This window comes from Amblyomma americanum, chromosome 7, assembly GCF_052857255.1.
Source record: "Amblyomma americanum isolate KBUSLIRL-KWMA chromosome 7, ASM5285725v1, whole genome shotgun sequence".
Taxonomy (NCBI): domain Eukaryota; kingdom Metazoa; phylum Arthropoda; class Arachnida; order Ixodida; family Ixodidae; genus Amblyomma; species Amblyomma americanum.
In genome coordinates, this window is record NC_135503.1 from 47,805,691 (window position 1) to 47,823,762 (window position 18,072).

General features: G+C 46.8%; 2 protein-coding genes across 2 annotated transcripts; one reads left to right on the forward strand and one right to left on the reverse strand.

Moving 5' to 3' along the window:
- Positions 1–626: 626 nt before the first annotated feature.
- On the forward strand, positions 627–2,633 carry LOC144097671 (neprilysin-2-like). Its single transcript, XM_077630322.1, has one exon. The coding sequence runs from the start codon at positions 627–629 to the stop codon at positions 2,631–2,633; it is 2,007 nt and encodes a 668-aa protein (XP_077486448.1).
- Positions 2,634–5,141: 2,508 nt separating this feature from the next.
- Positions 5,142–9,630, reverse strand: LOC144097098 (uncharacterized). The gene is made up of 2 exons (XM_077629887.1): positions 9,561–9,630; positions 5,142–7,338 (listed from the first exon to the last, which is right to left on the reverse strand). Exons 1-2 carry the CDS (start codon positions 9,588–9,590, stop codon positions 5,332–5,334), a joined length of 2,037 nt encoding a protein of 678 aa, XP_077486013.1. The 5' UTR covers positions 9,591–9,630; the 3' UTR covers positions 5,142–5,331.
- Between the last annotated feature and the right edge of the window lie 8,442 nt (positions 9,631–18,072).

The window sequence follows — 18,072 nt, forward strand, 5'->3', positions numbered from 1 at the left end:
CGTATTCGGTTTTGTTCTATCCCTATCCAATTCGTGCTTGAATCGGTTTTAACACACCTACCTATATTTGACTCGGAAACAAAGCTACACTGTTCGTATTCGCTGTATTGTATTCGATTCGGTTTTTAAAAAAATACTAGTCGCATATCCCTACTCTCAAGAGGCAGCGCAGCCGTGGCCTAGTAGGTTGAGCATCAACCTCGCATGCGGGAGGTGCTGGGTTCGATCCCCAGTGCCACCGTGTACCAACCGGTGATGCAATGGGTACAAGCGTTCACCAGGTCTGATGCTCGGCTTCTTTAGGGTGAAATGCTTGCGAAATGGGTCATTAACCCCACCTTGTGCAACGAAAACTACCTTGTGCTATGGCACTCTTTGGTCAACGCGGCCCTTGCGCCATAAAAATTCAACATCATCACCTACTCTCAAGAGAACGTTTCACAAACCTTATAATGTGAGGATTTGTAAGAGTCACTGCCTCATTTTCCCTACCAGACAGGTGCATTGTTCTTCAAAACGAAGTTTTGTTCTTGAAAAACAAAGCCCCACGAACTGCACAGTTGCGCCTGCTTTGGTCCCGCGTACGAAAAGCAATCCTGTACTCCTCCATCGTTTTCACGCAGATGATGTCAACATCCACCTGGAAAGAAGCGCCCCCTTCCGGTCTGGGTCCGAGAGTGTGGTCGCTCCTCGGCGCTCTGGCTGCCGCAGTGTTGCTCACTGTGGTACTCATTTCTGTCCTCTCATTGGTGGTCCGGCGACCGCGCGACGCTGAGACCGAAGTCCAAAAGCTCCTGATCACGTGTCAAAGCGCCGGCTGCTTCGAGTACGAGGGACTCCTGCGAGACACGCTCAACACCTCGGTCGACCCGTGCCAAGACTTCAAAGCGTTCGTCACGTCCCGCTGGCTGCCAACCCGGTCCCGGGAGGTCGACACGCGCTGGTCCATGCAGTGGAACGTCAAGTACCGGTGGGCTCGAATGCTGGCAGACGAAATACGTCTGCGCCGCTTCAAGGTGCCCGCTATGAACATCGTCGCCACTTCCTACGCGGCTTGTGCGAATCGCGAAGGCGAGGATGCAGAAAGGACGCGAACGGTCTTCAAGCAGCTGCTGCGCAATCTCAGCATCCCCTGGCCCGAAGTTCCGGTGGAGCCTGTGGACAAGCTGGACGTCCTCTTCAACCTCTTCATCAAATGGGATATACCACTCTGGTTCAGCGTAAAGGTGCTCCCCGAAAAGACGGCCGCAGGAGAGAAGATCATTAGGCTCGGGCGCAGCTCGTACATAGACTTCTGGATCACCTTGTACAGAGAGATGGACACAGACTCAAAAATTCACGCCTATGTCCAGCAGTTCGTCAAATACTTCTCGTTTCCCTTGGCATCGGAGGGCGTATCCGCGCCGAAGATAGACTATTATCAGGTTTTTAACATTACTAGAAGTATCGTGTACGCGCTCAAACTTTTGTGTGCCAGCAGTCCACGAGAGTACACGGTCGAAACTCTAACCAAACAAATGCGCATCAACACAAGTCGCTGGATTTCGTTGATGAACAAGTACTTCCACCCTAACGAAAGCTTCTCGCCAGCAGACAAGGTATTTGCCAAGCCGGACAGTGTCAATTATGTCGCGCACACCTTGAACCACATGTATAATTCGAGTGTCATACGAAGCCACCTGGGTTGGTGGGTTCTCCAGATCTTTGCCCCGTTAGCCGATAACCTGTTCTTCATCACCAAGTACGGCACCGAAGCAGCGGCTGACACTCTTCGACCCCTCTTTTGTCAAGTCCAAACGGAACACTCTTTCAAACTACTCGTCCTAGCCAACCACGTGGCCTTGAACTTTCCACCAAGCGTTCGGAGTGACGTGGACCAACTTCTGAACGGCGTACGAGAAACAGCGGCTGCGTACTACGAAGCGTCCAATGTGTCCAAGTATGTGAATATCGCGCGCAAGCTCAGACAAATGAAGATCAACTTGTGGCCAGGACCCGAGTATCTGTCCAAAGATGTGCTCGCCCGCATCTACGCCCAACACTGTACGGATGAGCGCACCACACTGGAACACTGGATCGCTGAGCGGAAAGCGAACGCCAGGTTCATCGGCACCGATGCCTACTTCGAATCCACGAGGTTAGCGCACTCGTTTTCCGACAAGCCTTTTGTATACGACAGCCTCCTTAATACCATAACCGTCTCGATGCTGGGGGTGCACGCGCCGTTCTATTACACAGGCGGCATCGAGGCGGCCAATTATGGCGGTCTGGGTGCGGCTTTCCTGAAGGCTGTGCTTCAGGGCATAAACTACGAGCTACGCATCGAAGATGATCTCCGTTACAACTCGGGTGAAGACGACGAAGGGCTTGGTCATATCACGGTTGGTTGCAAAGGCAGCAGGAACGTGAACAGGAAAAGCCTGTCACATGTTTTGCGCTTCTTTGAAGCAAGAAAGACGGAAACGAAGCCGTCGAACATTTGGAGTTATCCTCCCGAGGCGTTCTTCTTCATCAGTTATTGCCACACCCAGAGCCGACTTGATTTCGCTTTCGATTGCAATGACGAACTGCGCGGAGTCCAGAGCTTTGTGGACGCCTTCCGCTGTCCGCGTGGCTCCGGCATGAACCCTTGAGTGATAACTCAGAGATGTGTGCCCGAGTGCGTACGCTAGGACGGTTGATGTCGCGTTCATCTTCTCGCACAAGTCTCATCTGCTTGCATGCGTAAAAAATAGATGCGGAAAAGTGGGTTCTGATTGTGTAGTGTTTGTGTCGCATGCGCCAAAGTATGTCATCATCAATATCAGCCTGACTACACCCACTGCAGGGCAAAGGCCTCTCCAATGTCTCTCCAATTAACCCTGTCCTTTGCCAGCTGCGGCCTCCCTATCCCTGCAAACTTCTTAATCTCATCCGCCCACCTAACTTTCTGCCGCCCCCTGCTACGCTTGCCTTCTCTTGGAATCCGCTACGTTGCTCTGAAGTAACAGCGGTTATCTCGCCTTCGCATTACGTGCCCTTCCCAAGCCCATTTCTTCCTCTTGATTTCGACTAGTATGTCTTTTTTCTCCATAGCTCGCTGCGTTGTCTTCAACTTCAGCTGAACCCTTTTCGTTAGCCTCGACGTTTCTTCCCCATAGTTGAGTGCCGGTAAGACACAGCTGTTGTGCACTTTTCTCTTCAGGGATATTGGTAAGCTGCCATACACGATCTGAGAGAACCTGCCATTTGTGCTCCACCCCTATTCTTACTCTAGTTATTACCCCCTCATGATCCACATCAGCGGTCACTACCTGCCCTAAGTAGACTTATTCTCTGACCACTTCCAGAGCATAGCTACCAATTGTGAACAATGAAAATCTGTAGCGTAAGGACTTCTGGATTCTCGGAATACCAACGGCTCCCATTAGGCTGTTATGGCGCAAAACTGTGCTCATAAATGCTTGTCGACACATTTCATAGATTTTCTCTTCTGCGCAGGGCTCCTGCTGCGAAGCTCTCCGGTATGTTTGTGAGCACAGACCTTTTACATGTCTATACGAAAAACGTCCCTTTGATATATAATGCCACCTAACCATGCTCGTCGGTTTATTGGCTACTGCTATTTTTAGAGCAATATTTTTTCAGGAACTAACTGTGGGTACTCAGCTTCATTTTGCGCATTAATAGAAAAGCTGGTTGTCTCCTTCGATATCCCCCAAGGAATACACAATCGTGTACGCCGCGAAATCTCACGTTTTTGTGAGAATTTGCTGCGCCTAGCAGTGCGTTATTTTTTTCAGCTGAATTTAGAATCGTTTCTGTCGCAGGCAGATTGTTTTGTACGCCATGAAGCTAACGCGGTAAATATTTCATAAAACTGGCCAACACTTCGTTCGCTATTTTCATGCGGACCGATTTTGCCTTCAGTATTAAAGTCAATTTTTTTTTAAATTTTGCCTGAACATGCATGTTGTAAACAGGAAATTATTCCACGACCTCACAGGTATTTAACAGGGAAATCTCATCACTTCGATGACACTATTTACACATCTAAGTTTAAAGAATCGGGCTTATCGGTGTTTAAAGTCCCAAAGTGACTCAGGCTATGAAGGACGCCGTAGGGGAAGGCTCTGGAATTTTCGACCACCTGGGATTCTTTAGCGTGCACCGACATCGCACAGTTCACGGGCCTCTAGAATTTCGCCTCCATAGAAATGCGACCGCTGTGGCCGGGATCGAAACCGCGTCTTCCAAGGTCAGCAGCCGAGCACCATAACCACTGAACCAGCGCGGCGTTATTCAGTTCAACGTAATGTACATTCGCCAACATAGGCCATGTACCTTTCATGAAAGTTACGCGTGTAATATGGGAGCCCTCTGCATCTTTGTCCGCGCTTTCATCTTACCTCTGCTTTTCGTCATCCCTGTATATTTCTCCCTGCAGAAATAGCTATGAATGACGGCTGTTATGACAGCTGTCTGTCACTTCTAACGACCACCGGTTATTCAGCCTTCGCATTACATCATCGGCCCATGCAAATTTGTTCTTGCTTTCGGTTAGGACGTCATTAAAATTAGTTTTGTTTTCTTGTCCACTCGGCTCTCCTCCAGTCACTTAACGTTAAGCCTATCATTTTTCTTTCCATCGATCTCCGCGTTGTCAAGTTTAGCCCTTTCGTTAGCCTGAGCTTCTTTAGCCCCACAGCTGGGTACCACTAAAATACAACTATTATATACTTATCTCTTGAGGGATAGCGGTAAACTGCCATGCATGACCAGACAGTATACCTAACAAATGCCCTCTACACACTTCTTAAGGCACTTCTTTAAGGCGATATCTTCTGGAAATTCTTCAGGATATATCAAGGAAACAGCTTTTTTTTCAATGAATATGACACCATCTGCCTCTAATTAGACCCTTATATCGTTCTACAACATGGCAATGTCATGTCCCACTGCATACGAAAACGCTGTTTCCGCATAAGTACGCAAAAAAGTCTGTGCTCACAAACATACTGGAAATCATTGCAGCAGGAGTCCTATTCTAAAAAAGAAAACTTACATGTTTCGATAAGCATTCATGAGCACGCTTTTTCCCAGTAACAGCAGAAGGAGTTTCACTGCAATCTATCTCGATAATTTAAAAGCCCTTGCCCCCCACACCTCTTCATTGTGTTCCGTTGGCGACATGCATACTCTGGCCTATGCGACACAGACACTACACAGTCAGAGCCCACTTTTTCGCATCTATTTTCTATGCAAGCAAACGAATAGGATTTCTTCGAAAAGGTAGACGCGACTGTCAACCGTCCTAACACGCACTCGGGTACACACTCAATCATTTCTCGCTCAAGGATTCATGCCGGAACCACGCGGGCAGCGGAAGGCGTCCACAAAACTCTCGAGTCCGCGCAGTTCGTCATTGCATTCGAACGCGAAATCAAGTCGGCTCTGTGTGTGGCAATAACTGATGAAGAAAAACGCTTCGGGAGGATAACTCCAAATGTTGTTCGAGGGCTTCTCTTCCGCCTGTCTCGCTTCAAAGAAGCGCAAAACATGTGACAGGCTTTTCCTGCTCACATTTCTGATGTCCCTGCAACCAATGCTGCTTTGTCCAACCCCTTTGTCGTCTTCACGTGAGTTATACAGATCATCTTTGCGCAGCTCGTAGTTTATGCCCTGAAACACAGTCTTCAGGAATGTCGCTCCCAGACCGCCATAATTCGCCGCCTCGATGCCATCGGTGTAATAGAAAGGCGCGTGCGCCCCCAGCATCGAGACGGTCATAGTATTCAGGAGGCTGTCATATACAAAAGGCTTGTCGGAAAACGAGTGCGGTAACCTCATGGACTCGAAATAGACATCGCTGCCAATGTGCTCAGCGTTCGCTTTCCGCTCAGCGATCCAGTGTTCCAGTGTTGTGTGCTCATCCGTACCGTGCTGGGCGTAGATGCGGGCGAGCACCTCTTTGGATAGATACTCGGGTCTTGGCCACAAGTTGATCTTCATTTGCCTGAGCTTGCGCGCGATATTCACTTCTTTGGACACACTGGACGCTTCGTAGTACGCAGCCGCTGTTTCTCGTACGCCGTTCAGGAGTTGGTCCACGTCCCTCCTAACGCTTGGTGGAAAGTTCAAGGCCACGTGGTTGGCTAGGACGAGTAGTTTGAAAGAGTGTTCCGTTTGGATTTGACAAAACAGTGGTCGTAGACTGTCGGCGGCGGATTTGGTTCCGTACTTGCTGATAAAGAATAAGTTATCCGCTAATGGGGCAAAGATCTGGAGAACCCACCAACCCAGGTGGCTTCGAATGACGCTGGAATTGTAGATCTGGTTCAAGTGGCTTGCGACGTAGGTGATACTGTCCGTTTCGATTAACACCTTGTCTGCTGGCGAAAAGACTTCCTTAGGGCGGAAGTACTTGTTCATCAAAGAAATGCAAAGACTTGTGTTGATGCGCAGTTGTTTGGTTAGGGTTTCGATCGTGTACCCTCGTGCGCTTCTGTCACACAAAAGCTCGAGCGCGTACACGATACTCCTAGTAATGTTAAAAACCTCATAATAGTTTACCTTCGGCGCGGATTTGTCCTCCGGTGTCAAGGGAAACGAGAAATAATCGATGTATTGCTGAACGTGGTTGTGAATTTTCGATTCGGTCTCCATCTCTCTGTACAAGTTGGTCCAAAAGTCTATGTACGCGCTGTGGCCAATCCAGATGATCTTCTCGCCTGCAGCCGTTGTCTGAGGGGGCATCTTTACGCTGAACCAGAGTGGTATATCCCATTTGATGAAGAGGTTGAAGAGGACGTCGAGCTTGTCCACAGGCTCCACCGGAACTTCGGGCCAGGGGATGCTGAGATTGCGCAGCAGCTGCTTGAAGACCTTTCGCGTCCTTTCTGCATCCTCGCCTTCGCGATTCGCACAAGCCGCGTAGGAAGTGGCGACGATGTTCATAGCGGGCACCTTGAAGCGGCGCAGACGAATTTCGTCTGCCAGCATTCGAGCCCACCGGTACTTGACGTTCCACTGCATGGACCAGCGCGTGGTAATGTCGCTTGACCGGGTCGGCAGCCAGCGTGACGTGACGAACGCCTTGAAGTCTTGGCACGGGTCGACCGAGGTGTTGAGCGTGTCTCGCAGGAGTCCCTCGTACTCGAAGCAGCCGGCGCTTTGACACGTGATCAGGAGCTTTTGGACTTGGGCCCCTGCGCTCCGCGGTTGGCGGGTCATCATTAAGACGAAAGAGGTGAGTACCACAATGAGCAGTACGGCGACACACAGAGCGCCGAGAAGCAGCCAGATTTTTGAACCAAGACTGGTAGGGGGCGCTTCTCCGCAGGAGGATGGTGACTGCACCTGTGTGAAAACGACGGAGGCATGCAGGTTCCCACTTAGTATGCCGGACCAAAATCGAGCATATTTACAGCTCGTGAGCTTTCGTTTTGGTTGAAGAAAGCTTCGTTTTCAAGAAGGAAGCAGCGTGTCTAGTTTGAGACAAAATGCAATTCTAAAAATCTTCATGTTATGAAAAATGCGAAACTTCCGTTTCACAGGGCCAAAGAAAGCGCCCTTAAGTGAAAGATAAAGCGAAGTTTCTAGACCCGCTTCTAACGTTCATGTCATCTGGAATAACTTGAAGACTTACCGCATTTCTGTCTTATTACCCCAATAAGAACATAATAATAATAATAATAATAATAATAATAATAATAATAATAATAATAATAATAATAATAATAATAATAATAATAATTGGTTTTGGGGGAAAGTAAATGGCGCAGTATCTGTCTCATATATCGTCGGACACCTGAACCGCGCCGTAAGGGAAGGGATAAATTATGGAGTGAAAGAAGAAAGGAACAAAGAGGTGCCGTAGTGGAGGGCTCCGGAATCATTTAGACCACCTGGGGATCTTTAACGTGCACTGACATCGCACAGCACACGGGCGCCTTAGCGTTTTGCCTCCATAAAAACGCAACCGCTGCGGTCGGGTTCGAACCCGGGAACTCCGGATCAGTAGTCGAGCGCCCTAACCACTGAGCCACCGCGGCGGGTAAAGAACAGCTATTTACGTTTTCAGCCACTACTTACTACGCAACAGGATAAATCTCTCTCCTTTCTGTTTTTTCTGGTTTCGCATGGGGCTCAGCAAAATGGAAAAATTACGATGTTCGCATCCTCCCAGATCATTACGAAATGATATGCGTCGCCCTTACCTGTCCACACTGTGGCTCAATCCTTCATCACTGTCTCAACTAAAACCATTTTGATTGGCTCTTGTCGCAAGAAGTTGCTATCAGTATATTGGTGCATTTTAAAGCATTCGTGCATATGTAAGTTCAAAACTTGGAAAAACTGCACGGAAAAATGAGAACATTAAAGGACACAATTAAGCTGTACACACTGCGAAGACAACTGGAAGTCTGCACTGTACAAGTGTCGGGTTTTCGTGCCCGGCATATCGTTCTCCTTTTTCCCGCGCTGTTTCAGAATATACAACCATGAAAAACTTGTTGCTGTAATGCAAGATGAGGTTATGTGCAAAACACTGCTCAAAACAATGAGCAAGACAAATTGTGGTATTGCCTTACCCTAGAGTGGCATGATGCAATCACCTTTAGTATGCACCATGGTCCGCGAAAAAAATAAATCTAGATAAGCAACTATTTCCAAAACCAGTTACTGCGCACACCATACTTGCGTTTTCATTTTTGGCGCGAAGCCTCTGAACGAGTAATAAGACAAAAACACCACTAATGAACAAAAAACGGGATACTCTGGATTTTGAAGTGCAAGCTTACATGCGGACTGAGGCGGCACAAACTTCGGCCAAGGCTGCCTCACGAAAGTCAATATCGACATTTTTGCGCGAATTAAATCTTAAAACAAGTTAGTTTCGGTAGCTGACCTTGGATCAAAATCCTTCCCTTTATGACAGTGATCAAACCGGACAAGTCCTATTCATCAGCGGAACACTCAGGCGCCGTATACAGGCGAAGATTGCTAGCTCGCGTCGCTACGCCACAGACATTGAATATCATGTGAAATCGCCCGAGCTTGTCTGTTTATTGAGGAACCAAATGCCTCGCCCATATAAACCATGATGAAGTAAGACAGGCGGTGGGGCTATAGGCGAGTTAACCCGCCTCCAGGAGGTCCGTTGAATGAATAGCCTTTCAGGCAAGCTACACTCAGTTCGCTTCACACGGGTAGGCGTCACGGAAGAGGAGATACAAGATCTACGTTCAATAATCGCTCCTCTGCGCCCACGTCTGCGTAGCGCGACTGGCTCGACTCGATGAAACCAATTCGATCCGCTACTTTCGAGGTGCACATGGTGGCCACTATGCAGACCCAAGAAGCGCAGCTATTTATTATAGATACCTCAAGGGCCCTTGAGGGCTTTACATGAGCTATGTCCGTTGTATCATGCATGGCGCCCTTAACCTCACGTGCGGGTCGTCTGTAGCTGCCAGTCGCTCATCAGGCGACGTCTGCTGCGAGTATGGCTACTCGGATGCCCGTGAATATGCTCTCCGCACGCTGTGAGTCTATACTTGGGCCCCAGTTTGACGTACCTGCAGTGCCGGATGCCGATAACGCCTCATCCCGGTTTGCGACGCTCTCGGCAGGGGCTTCGTGGCGGCTTCGTCTCAAGCGGTGTTGAACAGCTTCTTCGTCTTCCACGGGGGATCGGCACGTGTCCACGAGCGCCGTAAAGCGTGGCGTCTGCGAAAATGAAATCGTGATTATTCTAGCCTGAGGACATCATCATCATCATCAACAACCACTTAGCCGTGAAATCCGCATCTGGAAAAATTCAAGGGGGGCACTTTAATTGTTGACCTAAAGTGCGGTGAGGCGAAAGCCTTTAGCGCAGTGTTGCTGCTTGTGTCACTGATATGTGGTTAAGATGTTAATTAAGTACACAATTGTTTGTGAGTCTTAAATGCTGGAGGCACTGGAGGCGTTTGGGAGGCATCCGTCTGATTCGCGCCTTACCGTAAACACACAAGCGTCCTAGACAAGAACTGCATATGCGTTGATAATAATAATAATAATTGGTTTTGGGGAAAAGGAAATGGCGCAGTATCTTTCTAATATATCGGCGGACACCTGAACCGCGCCGTAAGGGACGGGATAAAGGAGGGAGTGAAAGAAGAAAGGAAGAAAGAGGTGTCGTAGTGGAGGGCTCCGGAATAATTTCGACCACCTGGGGATATTTAACGTGCTCTGACATCGCACAGCACACGGTTGCCTTAGCGTTTTGCCTCCATAAAAACGCAGCCTGGAAGTGACGTAGTAGTTAGCAGGCTCGGCTGCGGAACGGAAGGATGGTGGTTCGAATCCCACCGTGCACAAGGATTTTTTTCTTATCGAGTTGCTGGATGTAACGCCGGACGGAAGGACGGGAGAATTAGTCATCAAAGGCTTTCGCCTTAATAACAAACAGAGAGAACATCTAGAGATAACAGCGGAGAATTGCTGATAGCCCTGAGCGGCCTTTGACGTCGGTGTGCAGCTGATCCCCGACGGCGTTAACAAACAATTGCTGCAAAACTTCTCTCTTGGCAAAAGGAAGGCGCTTCTGAGCTGCTTCAATCAGGAATGGGAGACCAGCGACGTTCCACCGTCGTGAAGACTCGCCTTCCTTGTTCCGGTGCTGAAGCTCGTCAAATAGATTACGGACCGGGCTTCGTATCGTCCTATGGCAATACATAAGCCGTGACGAACATATTATAACGCCGTGTGACAGATGCTTCTAGGTAATCAACGTTTTATTCGCACAAATTGTTAGTTCGGCTAGAGTAAATGTAACATTGACCGTTTTTGAGTAATTAGTTTCTGTCAAAACGAAAATTATCCATGACTAGATTTTTCCTAGCGGAACAACTCGCTTAATTATAACTAGCGTTCGAGTTTTAATGTGAAAGTTATCGGGGGCTTGAAACAAGGACGTTTCAACTTTGTTCCCAGAGATGAAATTTAATCGACAATCATGAAAAAGTTCATTGTTTATTGTTGGGGGAGGATGTAGCCTACCCCAGGGACTTGCAAGTTCAGCGCTGGCGAATGCTCATTATGCAGGCTTTTGTCTCAATACCCACCTAATCTTGCTCTTTGTCACGCAGGCCATGAAACTTTAATCTTTCCGTCGTGAACTCTCTCGTAATTCGTGATAACGGCGTATAAGAGAGCCTCTCCGTTGCGCACATTAGCAACGTGCTAGGACGAAGGCGCAACCGCAGTCGTCAGACGCCACTGCCTCTTGTTCGGCATTACTAAAAAACAAAAAAAAACAAAGAAACAGCAGCATTTTTTTTTTCCCCTGCAAAAACAGCATCCCGCAAGAAAACTTCCAGAGATATAACAGGCGAGAACTGCAACCACCATCAATTTGCCCAGCTTATCGTTCTTCTAGAAAACATCTGTTTCCCCAAGATGACGCTGGACACGTTCTGGGCTTTGTCCTGCAATGCCGCTCCAGCGCTTCATTTAGTCTCACCTCATTATCTCCATCGAAAAAAAAAGAGAAGGACCGATGCCTATTACACTTTGATTTAATAAAGCCTTTCTAACGACAACGACAAGTTGGATCAAACTGTTCGGCAAGTAGCAGCTTATAGGAGGAGTGGAAAGAGTCCTGCACCCGAAGCCTAAAAAGCAAGTGGTTTATATATATAATTTAGGGTTTATGGGGGTTTAATGTGGCTCAGGCGGCTCAGGCTATGAGGGACGCCGTAGTGAAGGGCCCCGGAAATTTCGACCACCTGAAGTGTCGTGACTATTGTGTAACAATACGGTAATTTATATTTACTCAGTAACTGGGTTCCAGAACGTTCAAGTCGCATTTATTAGATAGAAGGAAACGCTCAATGAAAAAAAAAGAAATTGGTTGCTTCCTTCAGCGCATGTTCAGCCAACTACTTGACGATATTGATTCGACGAGTCAGGCATATTAAATTATTCTGCTCTGTAACGTAGATGCTTTTCATCCTATAGAAGCCGGTTTTAGCAAATCGTGATTCTGGGAAATCAGTTCAAGATTTCGTGGTTTGCTAAACCGACTTCTTATTAAACAACAGCATCTCTTTCGCTAAGCAAAAAAGCTTGAGTATAGCCCCACAGAAGAAATAGTAATATAACCAAGCAGCCTACTTGTTTTACGAGTTAAGCAAGGCTTAAGTGATTTTACTTTTAAACCGGTAGTGACGCAACGCTCGCACGAATTAATTCGTAGCCACGCGTACTAAGGAACAAGATAATCGCCACAAATTTAACCACAGGTAGATTTGCTATGGTTCTAAGAATGAACACATTTAGCACAAACCAATTTCCCTACCATCTTGGTTAAAGACAAGATCTCCGCCTTATTTCCTTCAAGGCATTTAGGATGGCTCAAGGCATTTAGGATGACCACACACTTAAGCCGTTACCTCCATACAAACTTGGTTCATTATAGCCCTGCCACTAGAGCTGCCTCGCCGCGTACCAACTCAGCACATGCACAACATAATGCACAAATAGAAGGCCTAGCTTCTAACTTCGTTCGAGTACTTCGTGGACTGTGTGAATATGGTTATGTCAAGGACTTCATTAAATGAGTTTAACGGCGCCTGTATAGCATCGGTCAGAACTTAAAGGGTATCGACAAAGTTTTTTTTTCGGTATTTTTCTCTCGAAAGGTGCCTCTCTACAAGCGCATTGCTCTCGAAAATAATATAGCAAATGCAGAGCGCACATTTATTTCAGCTGAAAGAAGGCAGAGACACGCATGCGCAAGGATATACAAGGATGAAATGAGGCAAAGCCATATGAGTCGCCCCCTGTCTAATCGTTATCGACGCAAAAGATACAGGTCCAAATAAGCAATAAAAAGGGGAGGGGGTTGATTGAAGTGCGAAAAACCAACAACACTTGATGCGCGATAAAACATTTAGCTAGAACGATTTGAATGACATCCAACAGTTAACATGATTAAACTAGTGACAATGAAAAAGCGTAACAATAAAGTAAAAGTGAAAACCAACAAACACAGCACGTAAGGCTTAAAAGTGACTGGGATAAAAGGACTTTTTAGCCGTATTGTTTGTTCCATTGTATTGTTACACTTTCTCATTGTCATTGGTTTAGCCGTCCTTGTTGTTGGCTTTCATTTACATCGTTCCAGCTATTTTCTTTTTATCACGAATCATGTTTTGTAGGTTTATCTCCGCTTATCCCCCCCCCCCCCCCCGTCTTTTTTTTTTTTGCTTTTTCGGACCTTTCTCTTTTTGTGTGGGTAACGATTAGGCAGGTGACGACTCATATAGTTTTGCCTCGTTTCATCCTTGTATCCTCGCACATGAGTGTCTGCACCTTCTTATGCTTGTGAATTTTCTGTTTGCACAGTATAAAAGCTGCGGTCCCTAGCAAAATTCTAATAGAAGTTTGTATTAGTCTAATACCTTTTTTTGCATTTGATGTACGAGTTTATGTATTAGACTAATGCAATTTCGTATTTGAAGTATAGGTAAGTTTCCAAATTAGTCTCAGAGTTTTGTATATGATGTACAAGCTTTACAGTTAATCTAATAAGCAGTTGTTTTAGAGTAATATATTTCTGTATTATTTCTTTTATTAGTCAAATAGAAGGCTGTATTTGCAAATAGGGCAAATATTCAGAAGGCTGCATGTATATGCCTTACCTTATTTTGTATTTACCTCATTTTGTTACAATATTTTGTTATAGTTTATAATAAGAACTATCTGCAGCTTAATCTGCCATATTGTATACATCATTTATGCTCTCTCTGCCGCCGAAAATGAATTAAATAACTATGTTTAACCGGTAAGCGCCAATAGCCACATTATGGGATTCCCACGTATGGGATATATAAGCAGAAGCAAAAGTTTATTGTATACATGGATATGTGTTGGGCTTATGTTAGGTGCGTGACTGTATTAGTTGTTTCTTGATCAGTGTAATGTATGAATCGTTTGATTTCCAAAAAAAAAAGATTAAAGTTCCCAATTGGAGTCAATTGGTTTATTAACTGGGATGGGAGCTGGTATACTATTAGAGCAGAAAACTAATAGAATTAGTCTAATAGCCTATTGGATTTTGTATTTGCTGCTAGGTTTATTAGATTAATAGCCTATTAGTTGTCGATAACCAAATAGGCTATTAGTTTTCCTATTAGAATTTTTGCTAGGGGTTCAGTTGTCTTCAAAAATAAAATTGTTATTTCAGTGCAGTTGTGTCCACTTTTCCTTGTCCGTCGTGCGCCAGCACTGCCTTTCTAAGAATTATAAATGCCAACCAAATCGCCCCAACAGCATACATACCATGCTATTCGGTGCAAAACTACTTGTAGCGTATGGCTAGCTGAAAACGTTTGGTTATGCTGTAACGCGTAGCAGTGATGAGAAATTAGGGTTAATCACTGCTTCGCCCACTGCGATAACAGAATTTTGGCATGGTATCTGATTGGTCGTAATGATATGCTGACGAAAACATCACGTAGCACTACAAAACAACTCGCACATGCCGCAATGGCTCAACTATGTTTTGAGGCGCTCGGCTACTGAACTGAATGATCCAGGGGAGGAGGAAGTAAACTTTATTAAAGAAGTTGGGGCGACGTTCCGCTCCCCGCAGTGGGCTCCTCTTCTAGGCCAGTCGCCAGGTGGCCGACCGACGATGTCGTTCGGCGACCTCTTCGGCCCGCTCCGTGACTCGGAGTTGAACCTCCGGGTCTGAGCTGAGCAGTGCGGCCTCCCACTACGATTGGGTATAGAGCTGCAGACTGTTCGACGGCTTGTCTTGATTACATGAGTATAGAATGTGTGGTGTGTCTGCCTTATGGGGCCCACATAAAGAACACACGGGGCTGAACTGCTCTGGGAACCATATAGAGTACACGTCAGGATTAAAGAAAGTGTCTTTTTGGAGCTGCCGCCAGCTGACTTGTGTTTTACTCAGAGATATAAGTGGTTCCGGGAAGATTTGTGTTTCTTGCAGTGGGTAGTAATTTCCTTGTAGGCCGCCACTCACTCCTTGACCGACCTGAGCTCGGCGTAGCGCACCTCCCGGTTAACTACGAATCCTCGGGCAAATTGGTGCGCCGCCTCGTTTCCAGGATGGCCCGAATGGGCGGGGACCCAGATCAATGTGATCTGGCGGGTATTGGAGATTTTTTGTAAAGTTTTCATGGCTGCGGAGTGGGCCCTTCCTTTGGCAAAATAATAATAGTAATTGGTTTTGTGGGAAAGGAAATGGCGCAGTATCTGTCTCATACATCGTTGGACACCTGAACCGCGCCATAAGGGAAGGGATAAAGGAGGGAGTGAAAGAAGAAATGAAGAGAGAGGTGCCGTAGTGGAGGGCTCCGGAATAATTTCGACCACCTGGGGATCTTTAACGTGCACTGATATCGCACAACACACGGGCGTCTTAGCGTATTTCCTCCATAAAAACGCAACCGCCGCGGTCGGGTTCGAACCCGGGAACTCCGGATCAGTAGCCGAGCGCCCTAACCACTGAGACACCGCGGCGGGATGGCAAAATTTCGTATTTCGGTTTTAAAGTCGCTTTAAAGTTTTAAAGTGTTGGAGGTAATAGCTTCTTTGGTCTCCTCCGGGAATTTTGTTTTATCGATTGTCGCCGATTCGAGGGGAGACCCTCGATGATCGACAACTGCCAGAGAAAAGGCGTCTCTGTCCGCATGTTCTGCAACGTCCACATGCGCCGTGTCTTTCTGAACTGAAAATCTTTCGTGAAGTTTTTCTGCCCTAGCCTTTCTTCTGTCCGTACCGTAGTGTGGATGCATAATTTGGGGCAGAGGATGGACTATTAAGTGTTCGTGCAGGTGTCTTGGAATTGGCAAGGTGTGTGCACGGATTCCTTCACATTGTATTCCTGCCTTCTTTAGGATGAAACGTCCCGTTTCAGTGCCTCATAGTCTTCCGTATTGTGCGGTGAGGTGTGCTTCCATCATTTCCGCTAAGGTGTTATGAATTCCTTACTGTAGTAGTTTTTCATTCGGGGTATGACGGGGGAGGTTGAGCGCAATTTTGTGGGATTGTCTAATTAGGGCATCCAGGTCTTCTCTTTCTCTGACTGTGACGGTGACGTATGGTGTAGAGTAGATGACTCCGCTAAGAACAAAGGCTTGGATTAGTTTCCTGGTCTCGGCTTCTTTAACTCATCATCGCCTATTCGCGATGCGTCTTATGAGGAGGGAGGTTTGGTTGAGGGTGTTTCTCAGTTTCTTAATTAGTGTGTCGTTTTTTTTTTGGTTTGACAGTATCAGCATTCCCAATATTCTTAGTGTTTCCACTTCTGGGATGACTGCCCCTTCCACGTAGATTTTGATCTCACGCGCTTTATTCTTTCTTTCACGCTTTGGGTGTAGGATGAGGAATTCGGATTTTTGGGAGGACACGCAAGTCCCACGGCTTGTGCCTCCTCTACTACTACATCTGCCGCTTGTTGCAGCGTATTCTGTATCGTGCCGATACTCCCTTGGTGGTCCAAAGGGTGATATCTTCCGCGTACAAAGAGTGTTCTAGGTCTGGGATTTTTGCGAGTTTGTGTGCCATTTTGATGAGGGTTATACTGAATAATAATAAGGGCAGGACCGATCCTTGCGGCGTTCCTCTGTCTCCTAAACTGAAGGTGTTGGATTTGATTGTGCCAATTTGAATTTTAGCTGCTCTATTAGAGAGAAATTACTTGATGTAGTTAAACGTCCTTTCGCCTACATTCAATAGTGAAAGAGAATCTAGGATTCCTATGTGTTTGACGTTATCAAATGCTTTGGTTAAATCTAGAGCTAGAATTGCCCTTGTGCTCCTTTCTTGCTCCTGAGATAGGACTTCGTTTGCTAGTCTGAGCATCGTGTCCTGTGTTGATAAATGTGATTTAAAGCCGACCATAGTGTTTGGATATAAATTCTCTCTGTGCATGTGGGACTGCAGTCTGTCTAGTACGACGTTCTCTATCAGTTTTCCTGTGCAAGAAGTAAGCGAAATAGGTCTGAGGTTTTCGAGCGCGAGCTTTTTGCCCGGTTTTGGGATGAATTTGACGGTGGCATGTTTCCAAGACGCTGGAAGTTTTCCTTCCCTCCAACATCCGTTCGCAAAGTCCGTGAGAGCTGTGATGGAAGCGTCGTCTAGGTTTCTGAGTGTCTTATTGTTAATGCCGTCCTCTCCCGGAACGGATGTCGTGCGTATCTTAAGGAGGGCTGCTCTTATTTCCGCCATCGTTATCTCAGCGTCCAGGATGGGATTAGGTTGCCCTTTACAATCAGGTAGGGACTTCGTCTCTCGGGTTGTGCAGAAGTACTTGTGCTGTAGCGTGTTTATAATATCTTGATCCGTGCCTGGGTCTGTATTTAGAATTTTGGTGATTTCCTTTTGAGTTGTAGCTTTGTTCGATTCCGGATCAAGGAGGTGCCGCAGAAGATTCCACGTCTCTCTCGTGCCTAGATTGCCATTTATATTTTCGCAGATATGGTTCCACTGCTGTCTCGCGAGTTCTGCGGAGTGGTCTTGAATTTCTTCCGTGAGTGTGACTATCCTATTTCTAAGCTTTTTGTTGTATTTTTGTTTAAGCCATCTTTTTTCTAGGCTTTGCCTTGCCTCCCGCATGTGTTTAGGTCGGCTGTCAATCGTATTTACTCCTAGGTCATGTGATGGTTCTTTAGTGGCCTTTCCCACATCCGATAGGAGGGTTTGTGTCCACTGTTCTAGGTCTGTAATCGGTTCCTGACTTTGGTCGCGGATCGTCCTAGGCTTGTCCCAGTCGGTGATTGTTTTTTCTGGGTTTGGGTTCGAGATTGCCAATGGCGATTTTAGACGTTATGATATAATGGTCACTTCCCAGATTTTGTCTGGTGTTGCTCCAGCTTAAGTCTGGGAGATTTTTGCCTACCATGAGGTCTGGGCACACGTCCCTGTTCCCGCTGTTGCCTATCCTGGTAGGTTGCATGGGGTCCGTGTATTGGGTTAGCCCTCTTTGCTGGATAAACTCCATTAGGGCCGTGCCTTTCCTGGATGTTGTTGCGTGACCCCATTGCCCGTGTTGAGTGTTGAAGTCGTCCACAA